This window comes from Electrophorus electricus, chromosome 2 (assembly GCF_013358815.1).
Source record: "Electrophorus electricus isolate fEleEle1 chromosome 2, fEleEle1.pri, whole genome shotgun sequence".
NCBI lineage: Eukaryota > Metazoa > Chordata > Actinopteri > Gymnotiformes > Gymnotidae > Electrophorus > Electrophorus electricus.
In genome coordinates this window covers 8,157,459-8,178,299 of record NC_049536.1, presented here as the reverse complement: position 1 = coordinate 8,178,299, position 20,841 = coordinate 8,157,459, and the positions used below count along the sequence as shown (strand labels likewise).

General features: G+C 39.8%; 2 protein-coding genes across 3 annotated transcripts; one reads left to right on the top strand and one right to left on the bottom strand.

Annotated features, from left to right (window-relative positions):
* The first annotated feature begins 28 nt into the window (after positions 1-28).
* Positions 29-12,322, top strand: morc2 (MORC family CW-type zinc finger 2). 2 transcript variants are annotated; one of them, XM_027001004.2, is made up of 27 exons: positions 29-147; positions 1,140-1,313; positions 3,986-4,039; positions 4,158-4,192; positions 4,380-4,448; positions 4,578-4,668; positions 4,809-4,917; positions 5,062-5,221; positions 5,315-5,426; positions 5,558-5,683; positions 5,791-5,870; positions 5,958-6,040; positions 6,275-6,360; positions 6,630-6,770; positions 6,962-7,116; positions 7,236-7,364; positions 7,511-7,616; positions 7,749-7,881; positions 7,962-8,048; positions 8,132-8,422; positions 8,583-8,858; positions 9,005-9,065; positions 9,189-9,327; positions 9,532-9,708; positions 9,864-9,957; positions 10,282-10,470; positions 10,955-12,322. In XM_027001004.2, the coding sequence occupies exons 2-27, from the start codon at positions 1,246-1,248 to the stop codon at positions 11,021-11,023; spliced, it is 3,120 nt and encodes a 1,039-aa protein (XP_026856805.2). In that variant the 5' UTR covers positions 29-147; positions 1,140-1,245; the 3' UTR covers positions 11,024-12,322. The 2 variants fall into 2 exon arrangements, with proteins under 2 accessions (XP_026856805.2, XP_026856804.2); XM_027001003.2 differs by having other exon boundaries at positions 29-166.
* LOC113571836 (glucose-dependent insulinotropic receptor) lies at positions 9,721-14,043 on the bottom strand. Its single transcript, XM_027001005.2, has 3 exons — positions 13,178-14,043; positions 12,948-13,042; positions 9,721-9,740 (listed from the first exon to the last, which is right to left on the bottom strand). The coding sequence occupies exons 1-2, from the start codon at positions 14,041-14,043 to the stop codon at positions 12,970-12,972; spliced, it is 939 nt and encodes a 312-aa protein (XP_026856806.2). The 3' UTR covers positions 9,721-9,740; positions 12,948-12,969.
* Between the last annotated feature and the right edge of the window lie 6,798 nt (positions 14,044-20,841).

Sequence of the window (20,841 nt, the reverse complement as noted above, 5' to 3'; positions counted from 1 at the left end):
CTCATGCGTTCTTGCGCAGGACAACGAAAAAGCTTGTGTGGTGTGGAGAATTTTCGCGGCCTTCGGAGTGTCTTTCTTATGTGCCTGGACCTGGAATAAACAGGACTTCTCCGACAGAAAAAAAACATTGGATAGAAACAAACGGAGGTCTCTGGATGATTAAATGGTCTGCAATATTGAAGTAACATTTATGATTTTCTGTACACAGGCATTTTAATAATAGCTAGCTACCGTTAGCTAGCTAGCTAGTTAGCTACTTGCAACTGAGAATACACCATTACCAAGTGATAGAAATGGACTATAGCTTGACCAGTGCCACTAAAATGATAAATCTAGTTTCACAGGGAGTGACTCAAGGTTAAGAGTGAGCATAGACCCTCTACAACTACTAATGACAATATGTGATTCTTTAGATTAGGTTATTAGTAATCCTTTAAATTGCATTGAGTGGGCCCTCCTGCACGGTGCATGGCCTGTTTCGGACAGAAGGCGTGTGTAGCAATCTTAACCCCGCCTAAATCTGCTGTAGCATGGCCATTATACAACTTAACGTCCACAGTGATACTTCATTAATCATTTAATTGATTAGTGATAATTAAGTGATCATTTAATTGACTTTGTATATCACTGAGGGGCAGTCAGTGTGTTCAAACTGAATGAAAAAAAATGATGACAGGTAATGTCATCTGAGCTGATGTTAACTACTAGTATTAAACACAGTTAAGACCTTTAAAGGTCTTGAGGGGTAGACTCATTCAGATAGGTTGAATGATGGATGGTAGCTAGTTGTGGTCTGGCAGTTTCACGTGGCTGATAGTATACATAGGAAAATAACACACGTGTATATATGTACATACACATATGGAGTGATAACCCTTAACAGGTCGTCTTGTTTGGTGAACTATAGGGTTAGGGTTAACCTCCATTTTTGTATTTTTGGCATATGAAAAGTTAACTACTAATTGATGGTTTTTATGTTTTGGACTATGCTCACTTAATGAGGGAAGAAAAGATAAGATAAAATGTAGAAAGGTATAAAATGTCAATAGCAAGTTCTTTGAAAATAGTGTAACAATTTTTTAAAAGGTGTTATTTTCCAGACTATAGTACCAGGTATCTCTATTGTGTTGTCTCTTAAGGTGCTGGAGAACTGCTGTCCCAAATGAGCCACATCACTTGGAAAATATGTAAAGAGGAAAAGTGACCAAGTTTGCCAGAGTTTTTCTTGATTGTTTTCTTGAGAAAATGGCCTACTCAAATTATAGCACCTTAAACCGTGCTCAGCTCACCTTTGAGTACCTGCACACAAACTCGTAAGTATCACTGTATTTTCTGAGTGAATGAGAGACAGAGTGAGTGCCAGCTGGACTGAGACCTCAGCAGTTGTAAATACAGTCCTTCAGCAGGACCTCCAGCAGGTCCATATATTTACACCCATTACACCTTGGTCACGAAGTTTAGCGGTCTGAGAGCATGAGGAGCTGAATGTAACAAAAACTTTGCCTGGCTGGGGTTCCCTAGGGATTGGACTGGAAATATCTGCTTCGGATGATCTGAAGGTCACTGAAAAACTAGTCCTTTTTGAGGAACATATCTTAGGCAGTCAGTCACTTTATGTATTTCTGTGTTGCATTTCACAATCATCTAATTTTGGTGCAGGAGTGATATGGCCCTGAAGTTATATATTCTAAGAATGGAAAAGAATGGACACCAGTGTGCTTAAAGCAATTCTACAACTACTAACAATTTTAATTGGACTATGTACTGAACCCTGCAGAACTCCTTTTGTGTATGATGTCTTGACCTGATTCTACTTTCCAACTAATCAACATTAAATAACATTAGATGATATTGGATAATTTGTCATACTACAGCCTCAGTCCTACAAAGATAACTCTTTGTATCCAATAGTAACAACAGAATCTGCTCTTGTTATATGTGAATCGTCAGTTCAGTTTATTTTTTTTTAAAGGGATGAATAAACAATCGTATGGCATTGAGGGGTTTAAGAGATTTTCTCTAAAGACTATTTGGAACTATAATCTAGGGGTTTGTTAGCAATGAAGCATATTGGACTGTGATCAAACTGGGGGAGAAACTATTGAGTGTCATCTGTTCTGACTGAGTTTTGTTAGCCCTAGTTTAAGACATGTAAAAACAATCCCTCCGTGATATAAGCTATGAAGAGAGCAGAGGAAGACAAACCATACGTATTTGTGTATGTTAAGTCATTTTTAACTGAAGACAGATGCTGAGAAAAATAATTACTGAAACATTTAATTACAGATTACCGATTAAGTAATTACAGAAGTATTTAGGTTCTGTCATTCTCTTGTCATCACCTGTGGAAGGGAATGCTTAAGAATAAATACATAAAAATTATACTAAAGTAATGAAGTATGTGTATTTCATTACTTTACATCACCAATAATGTTTTTCATCCAGAAAATATTAACTCAATTAGGTCCAATTATGGTGGAATACTATAAATTTGAAAAGTGCGGTAAAGTGTATAAAATTTTTTGTATGCTAAATTTATATTTAAATAAAATATTCAAAAAAAAAATGCTTTGTTAAAATCATTGTAACATGTATAGAACATCTATAACATTTTCCTGAGCTGAGTGTTATATATGGAGTTGATGTATAATAGCACAGTAGTGGTTAGAAAATGAGATGTGACATGAAACAATCTTTCGTACTTTTGTTGTCTCATTTAATATCAGACAGATAACCAAGACCTACTATTAGATAAATAGAAAAAAACTTTAACAGTGAGTTTGGATTCTAGCCATAGAAAAAGTCAAGAAAAGGCTTGAATGATAGCACCATATTTTCTTCAGGATGCCATTGTTCTTATATGCTTATTAACAAGTACATAAATAAAATTGAAACAGACTGTCCTATCCAAAAATGAGGAGGCTGAGTTTGCTTTGTGGTGATTCTTATCTAGTAAAACAGGCAGTGGAACACCCCTCACCCCTGTGTGGAAAACCTTATTGTCCTTTTTGTGTAGTGACTGGATACATCTTTAGCAGCAATCAGAAATTATCGTTAGTCACTAATATCTCTTACTACAATTAAGGAGTTTTGGATTAGTCTGTTATAAAACTTTACTTGTGCCATTCTGATGTGGACTTTGTTGTGTGTATTGGATTGCTGCATTATCTGGCTGAACTACAATTTCATGAGCAGATGGTGTTATGTTCTTATTGTTTGATACAGAAGCTAGTTCATATTTGCTTCTGTGACTGTCATCCAAATACTACTAGCCAAGAAATGAGACTTCCACCACCCTGTATGACTGCCAGCACGATGCCTCTGATGCTAAATGCAGTGTCAATTGTTCATACACCCCAAAAGAGCCTCTTTCTGTTCAACCATCCACGAAATATCCTTTCTGGGGTTTATCCATATGCATCCACAAGCATTCATGTTCTTCTTATACCCACAGGAGGGGTTCTGTCATGTCGCACCTCTGTGAACTGTTTTTACCTGGTGTCTTTCTAATGGAGTCGTGATTTGTATTCTCATTCAAAGTGATAGAGGCCTTCAGACTGTGGGGAAGTTATTCTTTTTTTCTACTACTCTATTGATATTTTTCAACTTTTGAATTGGGGCATTTTGTTCTCTTCATCTCTGCTTCTGACTTCACTGGGATGATATTTGATGATTATTTGCAGCAGTACTCCCACAAGCTGACTCTACGTATACCCAGTATAGGTCTTAGATGATTTATAATGTTGTTATAAGCAAGACAATGGTGGTGGGCTTCACAGAAAAAAAATGAATGTCACACACACCTATTGATGACAACATTGTTCCAAATATTATATTTATATTCCTGTGTTACTATATTCCTAGTTTAATTGCTAGAGGAAGTGTTCTACATCAGATTCTACATATAATGGGTATTTTGTCTACTAAGTAAATTAATTAGAAGACATAACCAGTGTTCGTTTGACTGTCTGTATTATGCCAACAGGACTACACATGAGTTTCTTTTTGGAGCTTTGGCTGAGCTTGTGGACAACTCAAGGTATCGGCCTCCAGTTCACCTGGTCAATTTACTGATAGATGTGATAAAATCACTAGAAATGTTATAGCTTCATGCAGTTTTGAAACTTCCCAGTTTCGACACTTTTTCTCATCTACAGAGATGCAAATGCTACAAGGATTGACATATATACAGGTACAATATAATCCATGTTGCTGCACACTACACACACAGAGTACAAACACTGCATTACATTGAGGGTCCAGTTTCTTCGTAAGATCAATTAAAGAGTTTCAGCCCTTCCAGAATGTTAAAAAGGAGGTTATGTTTTTGTGCATTTTTCCAATCAATCTTTTCATATCCATCCATATTGGAAATCCAGAGAAAAGACCAGACCTTCGAGGAGGTTTCATGCTTTGCTTCTTGGATGATGGGACTGGAATGGATCCCAGTGAGTATAGTAATACATGTGACTGATCCCCTGCATTTTAAAACCTTGTGCTACAACTGCTCCAGCACACACACACATCAGCATGTAGTAGATTAATCTTGGCATAAAATATTAATGTCCTTTGCACAGGCGAAGCAACACATGTCATTCAGTTTGGCAAGTCCAGCAAGAGGTTTCCAGAGTCTACTCATATTGGCCAGTATGGAAATGGTCTGAAGTCGTAAGTGCTTTTTAACTCTGAAATAAAAACTCCTTTATGTAATTATTTTAAAAATAGACAAAAAAACTATCTGGTATTTTTCCTAGCACTTTTATTTACTTATATTTATACATATATTTTCCATTTGATGTCTCTTTTAGGGGTTCTATGCGTATTGGCAAAGACTTCATCCTCTTCACAAAGAAAGATGACAAATTAACGTGTTTATTTTTGTCCCGGACGTTTCATGAAGAGGAGGGGCTGGATGAGGTCAGAGATAATTTGTGTGCATGAATGCAGCATCCAAGAGATTTTAGCTGACCTCAGCAGGATTTATTGCTACACACATTTATTTACACGGATACACATCGAACACAGAATAATAAATATCGACTCACCCAAACATGCTTGTAGGTCATCGTTCCGTTACCAAGTTGGGAAGTGAAGACCCAGCAGCCTCTTACTCAAGACCCAGAGAAGTATGCGATTGAGACAGAACTTATCTTCAAATATTCTCCTTTCAAAAGTGAAGAGCAGCTCTTCCAGCAGTTCAAGAAAATTGAGGGGCCAAGTGGTATGACAGCTGAATTCACAATGTGCAATGTTCCGATTAAAGGTTATGGCTTTGAACAATAATTTGATGAAATTTATGTGTGCTTTTTTGTAGGTACTCTGGTTATAGTTTACAATCTGAAGCTAATGGACAACAGAGAGCCTGAGCTGGACGTGCAGACAGATCACCAAGACATACTGATGGCAGGCACACCCGTGGAAGGAGTGTGAGTAACTTGGTCATCACCGCCACTCTTAATTACTGTCCTTTCACTTCTCTCACTCATTTAGTGCTGGTTTTCCATGTCTTATTTCCTAGATTTGCCCTTCTTGATTAAAGCTTGTGTGTTTGAAACAGGAAGCCTGAGAGGCGGTCGTTCCGTGCCTACGCCGCTGTTCTCTACATTGATCCCCGAATGAGAATCTTTATTCAGGGGCACAAAGTCAGGACCAAGAGGCTCTCCTGCTGCTTGTATAACCCTAGGTACACACACACACACACACAAATCTGCATTTGTCCAGCCACACACCCGCATTGTAAACAAGCAATAAGAGACTTGTGCACAAAAACAGTCTTCTGCTTTCTTGTAGGATGTACAAATACACATCAACACGTTTTAAAACCCGTGCAGAGCAAGAAGTAAAGAAAGCTGATCATCTCGCAAAGCTCGGTGAGTGACATTGAGACACCTGTGCTGTATGAAGGAGCAGGTGTCCATGTTAAACTTGGAAGTCACGCATGCTTTCTTTTTTCCCAGCTGAGGAGAAGGCTAGAGAAGCAGAGAGTAAGGCACGCGCTCTGGAGTTGAAATTGGGGGACGATCTATCCAAAGAGGCCCGGGTGAGAACCAAAAACCACCTGCCACAAATAAACAATGCAACAACAGATCAGCCACTCATGCATGGAACAGTGCTCAGCAGCTAGTATAGGACTAGTTATCAAAAATAATACCCAACGTGCCTTTTTTTCATTTTGAATATGTTTTGCTTGGTGGAGTGGGCTAAGTTATGCCGGCATAAACAGTTTATCTAAGCAAACAGTAAATATGTTGCTCAACGTTTTAACTGTGTTTAGACTGCTTTGAGGAAGGCCCAAGATTCAGCTGGAGCATTACGTGCAGAAGCAAACAGGAAACAAGCCATTCACGCATCGAAACAGAAGTAATGCTTGCATACATATGCTTACAGACACACACATGTAGAATTCCCTTATACATTCCCAAGCCAAAGGAAAACACATGGGCACATACTAATCAAGTCCCACCACTGTGTAAATTGCCAGCATTCTCTGTATCTAAACTGTACCCTTTTACTCTAAATTCCTTGTCCTTGTACTAAATATACCAGAGCTCTTGCTGATATAGTGTCATAAACTGACTGACCGTAGCACACATCTGGTCATTTTCTCCCTGCTGTTTGTCATATGGCAGAGCACTGAAGGAGCCCAAAGAGCTGAACTTCATCTTTGGCGTGAACATCGAGAGACGGGACCAGGACGGCATGTTCATCTACAACTGCAGTCGCCTCATTAAGATGTACGAGAAGACTGGGCCGCAGCTAGAGGGCGGAATGTGAGTCTGCCAGAAAGACATAAGTGGCCATTCATACTGATGTCTCCGATCAAATGTGTCATGAGTCATGCTCTCCCACTGAGTTCAGTTTATCTGGAACAAACACTGGCAAAGCTACAAAAGTGCATGTGGTATGTGGGTTGCTGGCCTTGCAAAAACATAAACTTTTGGTGTATTTCCACATATTTTAGGGCATGTGGGGGTGTAGTAGGTGTCGTAGATGTTCCCTATCTTGTGCTGGAGCCAACACACAACAAGCAAGACTTTGCAGATGCTAAAGAGTACAGACACTTACTTAGAGCTATGGGAGACTATCTAGCTCAGTACTGGAAGGACATTGGTATAGGTGAGTTTGAATGTATATATTAGGTGCTGTCCAATTTCTGAAGACACAGTATCGTTTTATTTAGCCTTGATGTCATGAATATGTCCCAGAGCAACTGGTTGATCTTATTTGCTTAACAGCCCAGAAAGGTATAGTGAAGTTCTGGGATGAGTTTGGGTATCTGTCCGCCAACTGGAATGCTGCACCTTCAAATGACATCAGGTTTCGGCGGCGCCGAGCTATGGAGATCCCTGTAACGATACAGTGCGGTAAGAGCACAGCACTAGATTCACACTGCAGTATGTGCGGTGTGTTTTAAGCCGATAACTTGCAGTTCTTTGCGTGTTATGCTTTATTCGCCTTCTCTACCCTCTTCTGTCTCTCACACACGTTGTCTCTTCCTTTTGTGCACTAGATAAATGTCTGAAGTGGCGTACACTGCCCTTTCAGATGGATGCTGTTGATAAGCGTTACCCAGATAGCTGGGTCTGCCTCATGAACCCTGATGGCGCACAGGACAGGTGATAAATAGAAATGTACTAATAGCACTTGACTTGTATCTCTGTTGCTGCACTGCAGGCTCTTTCCTCTCTTTACTCATTCTAATGGCGATCATCTTCGCTCCTGTTTCTCACACTTTTTCTGTCTTTCAGGTGTGATGCCCCTGAACAGAAGCAGAATTTACCTATTGGTATTTTGAGGAAAGACACCAAAACCTCAGAAGACAAACAGAAAGAGCTGTCTGAGAAAATTCGTCAGCAACAAGAGAAATTAGTGGCACTACAGGTACGCCATCCCCCCAATCAGCACACTCCTATAATGTGAATGATATCGGTGTGTCCGACTGAATGTAACATCCATTATAGAAAACCACCACTGTAAAGTCCGCAGCAGATGTGAAACAGGTTCCTTTAGAAGCCAGTGCAAAGCCAGTGGAGGAGCGTATGGCACAGGTACTGCTTGTTATGCTTCAGTGCTTATTGCCTGGGTGCACATGCACCTGAGATGGAACTGATCTGTTTGTTGTTTCTGCCAGACTGCCACTCGGTCTTCCCAACGCACGGCAGCTCGGCCCCGTTCTCCCCCACTTCCCGCTGTGGTCAAAAAGGCTGTCAGTCAGTCACCTGTAACTAAAGCCCCGCCCCCTAAGACGACACCACCGTCTCGTCCCTCTAGAACTCAGCCGGCGCCTGTCCTTCCAGCCAAGGCTAAGACACCACCCTCCCCACCCCCCAGATCAGTGAAGGCCACCACTAGAGCCACTAGCACACCTCCACCTTCAAAAGCACCAGCTCGCAGGAGTGCAACCCAGACTCGCACTACAACAGTAAGTATGCATGCACACCGAAAGCAGCATTAGCAAGCAGTATTGCTTCAGCAGGACACGGCCTGAATTTTATGAGCTAGAAAACTCAGTTTTATGAATTTTAGGACATTTTTGAGTTTGTGAAAGAGTGAAAACCTGATGTGCTGCTTATCGGTTACAGCTGTCCTCCACAAAGACAGCCAACAGACATACCTCAGTTAGCAAGAGGGGAAGCACCACGAGGGGTAAAGCGCAAGCAGATGATGATGAGGAGGAGGAGGAAGAAACGGAAGAGGAAGAGGAAGAAGAAGAAGAAGAAGAGGAGGAAGAGAGTGCAGAGGAGGAAGAGCCACAACCCAAGAAATCCAAACTAGCAGCACCTGTCCAGAGTCGTGGGAAGGGAGCAGTAGTGGTGGATAAAAAGGTCCCACCAGCCAAACAAGCCAACAGCACAGAGGTAGCTTTTGATATGCTGATATACACCTCAGGACTTTCCTTAAATAATGCAGCCATGATAAAGCCTTACTGTAATGTAGTCTGTGCACTTTTTAAAAACCTTACTGTAATGTAATCTGTGCACTAATCATGAGCTTCCTTCCTCAGCGAGTCAGCAATAGCACTGAAGAAGATTTAAAGCAAGACACAGTAAAAAATGCCCACAAAGGTAGCGACCATTACTGCTTATCCACATAGCTGCAGCAATGTATTTAAAACCATTGCATGATGTCTTTGGACCACATACAACTGTGTGCTTGTTTTTGTTTGTGTGTATGTGTGTGTTTCACAGATAAAGGTTTACAGGTAGAGGCAAAGGTGAATGGAGAGTGGTTTACTGGCCGGGTGACTGCAGTAGAGACAGGGAAAGAAAGTGTGCGTTGGAAAGTGAAGTTTGATTACGTCCCAATGAACACTCCCCGAGACCGTTGGTATGGATTTACATATACTCTGTGCAAAATGCATCACAAAACAGATACTTCTCTCAGTTTCAGAAGAAAGTTCATAAATATATCAGTTTGTGCCAAAGTTATAGACATTTCTTTATTTACTTATCCAGTATTTGTAGTTATACATCAGCTTGTATGGACTGTTTGACATTGTTTAATAATTGTTATTTGCTTGCTTTCCTTTAGGGTATTTAAAGGTAGTGATGAGGTCCGCCTCATGCGTCCTGCCTCGCCAGAGTCACGGAGTCCAGACACCAATCAGGGCTCAGCACGGTCTGTGACTCCACCCACTGCAGCAGAACCTGATACGACCCAGAGTGGTCCAAGCAGGGAAACCTCAGAGGGCCTTGTCACCATGATGAGGTACGTGTGGGAGTATGTAAGCCCTTGTAGCACTATGTAAGAAAACAGACCAGTATAAGTATGTATCATTTTGGCTTCAGTTGGTCTTTCTTGGCACTATGTGTTTGGGCCTAAATTGTGGTACAGTGATGCCTGTATTTGCTTGTTCATTCCAGGACGCTGCTGCGGTACTTTTTCCCACCTGATTTCCGAATCCCAAAAGACTCACTCAACACTATGAGTGCTGAGGAGCTTGTGGCTTTCCCTATTGTGAGTACGTCCAGTGGTCACAGTCTGTCCAAGTCATATGGGGTCATTTGTACGTGTGAAGAACAACTACTGCTTTTTCCGTGTACACCTGAACATTTCCTTAAATGGCTGAAAATTAAATGTCATTTCCTTAATTAAAACATTTCCTTAAATGTCTCTGCCGACAGTGGAGGCTGATATTAATTAAGTAATGTCGGTAACTGGGTGTTCAGGTGAATTATGTCTTAAGTAAAGCTGCCACCAATGGATAATTTTCATACTACTGTGGTTGATTTGTTCATGTAAGCTCAGCAGTGACTAATATTGGCCATGTGTGTGCTGCAGAAAGAGTATTTCCAGCAGTACGAGGCAGGGCTGCAGAGTCTGTGTAATTCGTACCAGACGCGTGCCGAGTCTCGAGCTCGTGCCGTGGAGGAGAAGAGTAGCGGCGCGGAAACCAAACTCCGCGAGTCCGAGGAGAAGCTCCGCAAGCTCCGAACCAACATTGTTGCACTGTTGCAGAAAGTCCAGGAGGTAGGAGGCATTCCACACCCCATCCCCCCACAGCCACACACCCACATACACACTCTCACACACCCACACAACATGCAAACTCACTCACACATCCACACACGTGCACAAACACACGCAGGCACACTCACTCGGGCACACGCATGCACACTCATTTGCACATCCACACATGCACACTCACTCATGCTCGCACACATACACGTACACTTGCACACTCACTCGCATGCAAGCACCAATTACACAAAAAAACTTGCACACTCACACATAGATATAAAAACAATTATATTTTGCTATTAAGGGCTCAGGTGATTATTGTAATATTATTAGTAAAATAAGAAAACTCTAACGACAACAGTTCCTCAGATACTTGAACTCAAGTAGCAGAACTAAGTATGTTCCTTTGTAGTTTAATGTTTTAGTTACATCTGTGTATCTCAGAGAGCTCATATCTTCGTGATAGGATGGCTGATGTCCGTCTTTTTTGTAGGATATTGAGATCAGCAGCGATGATGAGCTGGATGCGTACATAGAGGATCTGGTCACCAAGGGCGAATGAAACACTGCAGCTGTTACACCGTCTCTCATTTTTGTTACTCCGTCTCTTGTTCTCCCTCATTTTAACTTCCTCTCGATTTCAGTATCTCTCTTTGTTTATCTGAGTTCGGTTCATTATGCGTTCTGTTGGCTGATTAGAAGATGACTCATTTTCTTTCTGTACTTTTTTTCTCATCCTCTGTTACCACCTTAAATTTACAGATCTGCGCCAGCAGTACTTTTAAATGATACATTCGGACATAAAGGCTCCTTCCCCTAGCTAATTAACATACTATACACATATTTTGAGCTTACGGACCAAAGGAGCGAAGAAGCTGCATATTTTACAGGTTCCACAGTAAGTCACCTTTGTTTATCAGTTCATTTTTATTTCCCTTATTGCTGTCTTGTTGAGTATTTTATTTGGGAGGTATTGAGGCAGCAGTGCAAGGCCTCGTTGACAGCTCGGAATATCTCCACTGTTTCAGTATGGGCTTTCAGCATTTGAAGCATAAGAACTACTGTCACAAAGAAGGATCTTAGCAAAACAGTATGACTGTAAGTGGATGCGGAGAACGTCTTCTCTTATCCCAGGTCGCTGCTACAGTTTTTGCCCAATGCCTGTGTCTTTCATGCATGAGTGTGGGGTCCAGTCCAACGGATTTTCTCCTTTTTGAATAAATCTAATACTGTTTACCCACTTGTTCACAACAATTACTCGCCATCTTTATATCTAAGTATATTTTTTAAACAGTTTTAAGAAAATGATCCAATAAAATTTAGGATATATATTAAGTTTTGTGGTGTTTTGTTGTTGAACAAGATGGTCAGTATGTTTAAAGTAAGGTTTGAAGCATAATGCACAAGTCTATGATTTTATTAATCTTAATACAAGAGGTTAAACCTTAATACAACTTCAGGTTCTAAACCGTCAATCAGTATCTAAATTTACTGCTTTGTAAAATGCCCTTATTGTTTGGATCAGTGTGTCAAAATCTTTTAGCTTGACACGTAAAGCTCACATTGCAAATGCCAAGTAACAATAACTTGATAAATAGCAGTTGTACATGTTTAAAAACATGTCATTTAGAACTGCATGATTTGCTTACATGATGTATTGGTTCTATTTCACTAAGGCCAAAAACACTATTTTTCATATTTGACCATTTGCTAAGCCAAGGAAACTTTGTTCAATGTTCAGATTACAATGGCATTATTTATAAATTAATATACATTTGGGTAATTTCTGGTAACACGTTAAATAAACCCATTGATGTATCAACACATTTTATGTTGGAATAAATGCATTTATATTATGTTAGCTGACTGCCTTAAAGACTGAGTTTTCCCTGACCAGTGTAAGTTTTTCACATGAGCTAAAAGTAAGAGCGGTCCTGTTGACCAGTTTTTATTTTTATGTTATGTTACTGGAAAAATCTTACTTAACCTATCCATCTTATGTGAACAAAAAAAAATGTGTTATTCAGCGGGTTTACTAAGTAACAAACTTATATGGGGTATATGGAATTTCTTAGTTTATTTTTTCTAAAACAGGGTTTTTGAAGTAAAATATTAAAAGAAATTGACCATCCCGAGAGCTAAATTGAGTAGCCTAAAGGGGTGGCGTAGAATACTTACGTGCTCATATTGAATTGCAAATTTACATGAACTCTTATTTCTAAATTTGCAAATAGGTCAGAAACATATATTGGTTACAGTCAATACGATCTTATTCGTTATCTGATACTTAAAACATCCATAACTGAAACTTGTAGACCTGCTTAGGTTAAACTAATGACAATTTATTAAGATATTTGGAAGAGAACGTTATTTTTTTAACATACAACTAATTAAGATGTTGCTAATTTAGCATTCAATTGTATGGTTTCAAGACAAATCTAATACACCATAAACCACGCAATAAACGAATCTCCACACACACTTACACGCAGTTAATGCTTTCCGTGCTTACTTGTCCCTCGTGCTCCGTGCTACGCTTAAAACTTCTTCCTTGGAGGGTTTCACGTGTCTGGAGAATATTCTGTGACGAGAGCAACAATTCCGTGATTCACGAGTGCACTATATATACAGATACGAAGCAACCGCACACAGTTCTTTATTCGCAAGTCCGATTATCCAAGACCGTGTAAACGAATAAAATGTTGCAGGATCGAACCTTTCGGGTCGTACTTCGCATAACCTCCGCCACACCAGGCTGCAGACAGCCGCGCGCAGCGCAGGGCTTCCCCACACGTACAGCGCTGGGGTGCTCAGCGCGTTGAAGCGCGCCATAATCGCGAACAGGTTCGTGGCTTCGTTCCTGAACTGCACTCCGCTGGTTGTAAGATATCTCAGTATGATATTAATAAAGGAGGGACACCATAGAAACAAAAAACAAATGACCACAAACACGATAATCCACAGAGATTCCTTCTTGGTGTCCTTCTCGCTGCTGGGTGGCTCGCGTTCGAGCTGGTGTCTCGCTATGATGTATAATTTAACGGTCATGAAAACTTTAATCACTACAATAATTTGTAACGTCATGACACCAAATGCACTAATTTTAGTAGCCTGTGAGACTGGTAAAATATTCTGGATTGTTAGAATTAGGTATGTGTACACCCAGCAAAACGCGCAACTTGCAATGACAAACCCACGTGTAATGAAACGGTTGTAAAAGAAAGGATGACACACAGCAAAGTACCTATCAAACTGAGCAAAAAGAAACGTCATCACATTCACCCCCATAAATGAAGGTAAAATGTAATAGGTTCCGTTTCTGGAGGGATAGCCCTCCTGCACGTCAAAAAGACCGAGGTAGTATACGGACAGCCCCGTCAACGTGTCGCTTACGCTAGTATTCAGCATGAACATGAAACGGTTCTGCGCGCGCAGAGTCCTCGTGCCGAGTATTCCGACCACCACGGAACCCGCGAGGAGGGCCGAGGTCGTGGCAAACAGAACATGATAGATGAAGATAAAAATGTCTCCTGGACTGGTAAAATTGACCGAGAGGGGAATGCTTGAATTGAAGGGCGACATTGTAGGTCTCCACAGCGGGTGAGGAGACCGCTGTGCACAAATGATCTAATGTTATATGGGCGCGCTGTAGTGCAGTATTGACCTCTTGAGACATCGGTTCCACAGTTCAGCAAATTACGGTTTAGCACAAATGCCACAGGAGAATAGAGTAGAGGCCAACTTTGTGAATTCACAAATCAAAAATATGTTGCTTTCTTTATGTGTTCTGTGTCAGAGGGTCCCGCAAAGCATTATTTGGAAACTGGAGTCTGAGACCTGTCATGGGTGTAATTTTTTTTTTATAATATCTTTTTTTCTGTTGTCCTGAACAGTGCTTTGAAGGAACTTCTAAATCATGTCTGTACAGACCAGGCCAAAACCAAAAACTAATTCTCTGATGCTGTAATGGCCTGGTCTGTTTTGCTTTGCTTTATTTAATACTTTTATTTGTAATATCCCTATACTGTTTTAAAAAGTAATGCAACCACTACGTTCTCATGCAGTACCATTAAAGGAACATGGCTTAAAGGAATAGTCTGATGGGAAAAAAAAATAGAATTTATACAATTTTTGCTTAACCAAAATAGTCAATTAGCCAAGACCTATTTGTTTTGCATTGCAGCATTGGCTGATTGGACCTGACCCAAGATATTTATCTTAAACTTTTGAAATAGGTTTGCACAACATTTTGGCTAAATATTAAACACTATTCAATGACATTGCAAAGACCTGTATTAAATAATGTTTTAAAATCTACAATAAACAGGATAAACATTATAAACAATAAACATTTTTAGTTTGTGCCAGCTCAAGGCCTTATGTAATAGGTTACCAGTGCCTGTAGCAAATATTGCTCACCAACAGAGTACTTTAGGTGCACTATGGAGTCCATCCTCACAGTCTTCATATCATCCTGGTAACTGCATCTGAGAAATGGTACAGAACATTTAGAATTCGTAGCATAAACTTCAGAGACAGGCTCTATTCCCTAGCTATCAGATTCTAAACATGCACTAAATCACTTTACAACACGCATTTTGTTTTACATTATATCAGTCTAAGATACTGTACAATTATACACAATGCTATCTTAAACCGCAACAGACTTGTCAGTGTGCTACTATACAATGCTTCATTTTTCTAACGTATGTGTAAGATTGCATATACTGTCTGAATATGTGGTATGAATATGTGGTCTAGACTACATAGACTACGTAGACTACGCTTAATGTACTGTCCATAGGACGTGGTGTTGTTTAGTATTCTGTATTTGTATATTGGAGTTATCTGCGGGCAATGTTTTATATGCAATCTAAATATTGTGAATTAGTTCTTAGTTAATTATCTAGTGTCGTGTCCGTTGATGCAGGAAAGAAGAGACAGGAACCAGTGCGTTACCCTGTGGCCTTTTATTAATGCAGAGCTCTGGAGATGTCACTTCACAACGCAGTGCCAGTGAGATCTAAAGCATAACTTTGCAACAGACAGACTTATAGTTTTCTCGTCTTGCGTCACTTCTGCTTTTGTGGAAAAATCATCTCAGCCGTCACCTCTGTTTGACCGTCTCGTACACATGTCTTCTTGCATAATCACACATATGCATGTCTAGGGCATTTCCTTTTATGTCTGGACATACAGTAATTATTTTATTAATTCAAGCATTAGTCCTATTCCATTCTGCGCATTATTCTCTATTAATGTAAGCTTAGCCTTCATTTAATTTATGAAACCCCACACTAGCTATATCAGTGTAACTCTGGAGTAGTTCTACTGAAGTTGTCAGTGGAAGTATGGCTATCATTCCTCAGTTTTATCTTTAAACATCTTTTACATGTTGGCTTTAGATGGCATTATCTGTGTTGCTGAAGTTATTTGCTAATTCTTACTCAGTAGTGTTGTGGGAAAAAAAAAGTTAGGAGGTGGCTAGCTAACAGGCAGCTCCCAAAACCTTGCCTCACATTCCGACATTCTGAACATAACCTTAATGAACATCCTTATAACGTTATATGTCCTTGATAAAAATTATTTTAATGTCGTTTTCCCTCTTTTAATAAAACTGATCCCTATGAATGTTTCACGAATTGTAACGTTCTGAATTCATTTGTAGGACATTCTGATAACCAGCCAAAACTTTGAGCAAACATAATAAACTGGTCTCAGAATGTTGTCATGAAATGAAGCAAAAAATGTAGTCTCACATGTACAGAAGTTGTGTACATAGGAGTAATCTGTTGTTGTTTTTTTTAACAGAGCAAAACAGTTAGAATCAGTTTCCAGAAATTCGAATGTTAATACGGGTCTTTATTTTTAGAAATGGGGCCGTAATCACACATCCTCATTAAGTATAATCCAAGAATGGTTTACCATTGGCTCACATTTGGTAATCCAATTAGTCCAATACTTAATCCATCCACGTAGTCCCAATTTTCGTTAGGTTATGCACACGTGCTTGTTTGTGTCACATGGAACAGATGATTTCATCTATAGGAGTTTATCTGGCGCCAAATCCTGGGAGCTACACAGCACATAGTGGAATTTGTTGATGATTTACATCCTATGCATATTTTGTTTTTGACTGAAATACCGACGCAAACCGTGTTGAAACGTGCTTCATCGTCGTTTCGGGTGGAAAGAGAGTGCCACTCTGGATCTGGTGTACCCGATGGCTAAAGATGGGCACGTGGGTTCAGCGCCGTCGTCAGAGACCGCCTAGAAACTGTTTTAAAAGCGCCACGCGGGGCTTCTCTTTAGTGCACATCGTGCATTGTCCACGTATGTGTTGTTACGGTACTTTTGCCTTTGTTTTATATGAGGACACTAATACATTTACCTGATCAATAGCATGGGCCTGGGGACTGTTTTGCCCCTTTCTAGCTTTGAAAACGTGTTGCTTTTTCTCTTCGGTATCCTCCTTGCTACCACTATCATCTTCCTAAACGTTTCTGTTTTTATATCTATTCTGATTAATAGATCCCTACGCAGTGAAAATCGTTTTATGTACATGCTTAGCACATGCGTCAGTGATGTATGTTCCGGCGCATCATATTATTACTGCGGCGTACTAGACGTACGCGACAACTTCGACTCTCCCACCCGAACATTTTACATCGCGCCCACCTTTCTAGGACTCTCCTATATGGCTATTTTGGCAGCTCAAGCTGACCGATACCATGCAGTTATTGCACCTTTCAAATACTCACAGCGTATGACCCGAAACAGGACCGTTATGGTGATTGTGTCCTACTGGATTTACGCGTTTGCCATTGTAGCTGTAAACAATCTGGTGACAGTTGGAATTGCGAAAACAGTGACAGGAATAGGTACTTTTGTAGGCAATATTTTTACCGTTATTATAATGATAGGACTGAACATTAGGTTGTTTCTGATTGCTAAATATCAACTTGAGCGCGAGCCCCCGAGCGCAGAGCGAGAGAGCAAACGCGCATCTATCTACTTAATAGTCGTCGTTGCTGTATGCTTTCTGATCGCGTGGCTGCCCATATTTCTTCATGTTATAGTTTGTAATTTCTTGGGCACTACATGCTACACGTTCAGAAACGAAGGCACAGACCCTCTGCGTATACTGCCACGCATAAACGCTGCTCTCACACCTATTCTCTACATCAGGGGCTGTGCCGCACTCAGAACTACACTTTTAGCCAAAGTCTGGAGAACATGCTATAAGCCGACACGGTAAATCTCTCTCTCTCTCTCTCTCTCTCTCTCTCTCTCTCTCTCTCTCTCTCTCTCTCTCTCTCTCTCTCTCTCTCTCTCTCTCTCTCTCTCTCTCTCTCTCTCTCTGTCTCTCTCTCTCTCTCTCTCTCTCTCTCTCTCTCTCTCTCTCTCTCTCTCTCTCTCCTTTGACAAATTTGACACAGAAAAGACATGCATGACCCTTCTGCAAATTAAAGTATATTCTGCTGTAGGCGTTCGTGCGTAAAGCACTACACTGTTTGAGGTGGCCTGTGGCGTGAGAGAACAATGAGAGATCGACGAACTAATGCAAGATAAACGTAAAGCTCCAGTACGGCTAAGTGGTGTGAGATTTAGGCTATATTAGATAACATAATTACTAACATATTTTATGAGGGACTCTGACATGCCTGTAGTACAGCTTACGTCCTCTTAAGGTTTGTTGTAAGGAAATGGACTGCAAGTTGTTAAAATGGTAAACTACTTAGACGGGCGTCCTGAGTGCAGTAAAAAAGGTTTTGTTTTAGTTTAATAATCAAAGATTTATGTGCGGCTGTACATGTACTTAGATATTATTTGTCTATAAATGCCGTTTTTCCTACTGTACTGTTCTCTTTCTTCTGTAGAGTTATTCCGGCATCTGAGGATACATCTGTTCCTCCTAGTTTCCAGGCGGTGTCTACTGTATTCAAGAGATAAGATGCGACACCGGTTAAAAATGAAACAGCACATGCGATATGCAGAGCAAATAAAAATGTACAATCTTTGTAAATCTTAATATTGATTTTTAAGGTTTAATATAGCCTGTTCCGATTCACCTGGACAATATATGCAATCTGTTATTCAGGGCTGTGTGGTGATGGACTAAAATATATTCAGAATTGAACGTGTAAGATAATAATGTTTATTTTTGTCAGTCACAAATGCTGCATAGAAGGTCTAATTAAAGAAAAGGATACATTAAGAGTGACATTTAGCTGCAAAGGTCGCATAGGTTGGTGTGGCTGCAGGATTTACTTCAGTCTTCGAACAATTGATTTGTTGTATTGTGTGTACTCTCTGGCTGAAATACAGCCACACTCCCGTTGTAGGTGAGACTTGCCACCTCTGATATAGCCGAAATGTGTTTTGGATTCAGTACCTCCTTGGAATTAAAGTTTTAACTGAGTTTATGTTGATTTTTTTAGACCCTGTTCCAAGAAACAGGTAATAAAAATATTGTTTACAGGAAAGGTTTAAACATTGAATAACATAAAATCTAAAGGACCGTAGAGATTTTGTATCTTTATAAAATGATCTGCAGGCTTCTGCAAAGGATTCTAGATTAGCCTGTGCAGGCCTCCATGTAAAGCACATCTTTTCTCCACCAGGTACAGAAAAACAACCCTTTCTTAGAGAAGTCTTCTTTTGGACTGGTGTAGGTATTGAATATCAGTTTGCATGGTGGAGATTTCACACTATTATGTAAAAGAAGGTCGGACAATTACTTAATCACTGCTGAAAAATATTTTAAAAATTGGGTTCTTTGTGTGAGTGTCGGACATTCTCTTGAGGATGCCTCAGTAATGCGTGTTAATGTTGACCTGCAATAAAGAACAGGACTGGATTTTCTCTTCAGCTAATTCTCAAGTGTGCATTTTTTTTCCTGAATGAAATAGAACTGATTATGCTAGCATATAGAGAAACGATAGGAACGGTAAAACATAAGACAAAGTTCCAGTGTAGCGTGGTCCCACTCAAGGACGAAATAGCATGCAAGGAGAACTTTAGCTTTATTGATAGTGTTCACATGAGAGTCTTTTCTACATTTACAGCCTATGACAGGCATTCGTAACAAGAGCAGTTCACATATGTATCAGGATGAGAGTGCATGCACTCCCTGGGAACCAAACCCATAACCTTGTTGATACTAGCACCATGGCCTGCCTGTTACGAGGTGAACTACATCAACAACTTGCTCTTAAAGACTTGGATATGTGGATATGGATATGTAAACTTTTGAATTGTAATAACCCTGTAAGAAAAGAAATCATTATAATAGTCCTATTAGAAAGCTCTGTAATAAGGATTGAAGGAAAATAAATGTCAATAGCAAATCAAGAAAACTAAATTAGTCTTTTCTCGTGTTTACACATAAGCCTAATGAGGGGGGAGAGAGATAGAAATTGGTTTGGGCACCTTATACCAAATTTTAAACCAAATGTTCAGGAAATTATAGACAACCATGTAAGACTCCATGCTGGCACAGGAGGATGAATATTAGAATAAAGACAATGAATCTTTAAGGTGAAAGTGATATCAAGAATTCTCTCAAGCACACAAGGTCACAGTTTAATAGCAATTTAGACAAATGTTTTCTTGTACATGTAATGCTGTCTTCATAATGTTTCTGCCATATAGCCATAAAATAGTTCTTAGAGTATCATATGTACAAGGCACAAATGGTGGGGATTTTTTAAAATGGGAACAAATCATAGTTATGCCAAAACAAACAACTCTTAAAAAATTAAATGGATATTCTGTAAGTAGTTTCTGTTTCCTGTTAATTGTCAGAAATCAAGTAGTGACCTTAAATGACCTCAGAAATCTGTTAAAATCTCAGCGGCAGTTTTATCATCCAGAACAACCAATTATTAGATCCACAGTACTTAAGGCCTGGCATTTGAAAACCTATAACATCCACAGGTAATGCTACACAATGAAGCATTTTGGATTAGATTAGATTAGATTAGATTAGATTAGATTAGATTAGATTAGATTAGATTAGATTAGATTAGATTAGATCCTTTTGTTGCTCTTGCAATCCTGATGGTACTTTCACACACAGCAAGAAACAATTAAAATCAGAAAATGTTCAAACAACTAATTATATGTAAAAAATGATATATGGTCAAATAGATGTTGTATGTTGGCGTCTCTATAACTGAGAGCTGCATAAATCGCCCACAGAGGGAAGTGAGCAGCCAGTGATTTTAGGGGTGGTATTGATGACCCTCTGAAGGGTCCTTCCACACCCACTGTGGGTTGTTGTTGGTTGTTTAATACATTCATTACATGATTATTAATCATCTTTTACATCAGGGCTATTCAGTTGCGGACCTAGTCTCTAAAAACATTTTTTCAAAA

Bases quoted from the DNA above. Each gene is read 5' to 3' on its own strand.
- morc2 (XM_027001004.2), top strand. From the start codon at position 1,246: ATGGCCTACTCAAATTATAGCACCTTAAACCGTGCTCAGCTCACCTTT. The intron at 5,427-5,557 runs GTGAGTAACTTG...TGTTTGAAACAG, and splicing joins GGCACACCCGTGGAAGGAGT to GAAGCCTGAGAGGCGGTCGT. The intron at 8,859-9,004 runs GTAGCTTTTGAT...TTCCTTCCTCAG, and splicing joins AACAAGCCAACAGCACAGAG to CGAGTCAGCAATAGCACTGA.
- LOC113571836 (XM_027001005.2), bottom strand. From the start codon at position 14,043: ATGTCGCCCTTCAATTCAAGCATTCCCCTCTCGGTCAATTTTACCAGT. The intron at 13,043-13,177 runs GTTCGATCCTGC...CTCTCGTCACAG, and splicing joins TGCGAAGTACGACCCGAAAG to AATATTCTCCAGACACGTGA.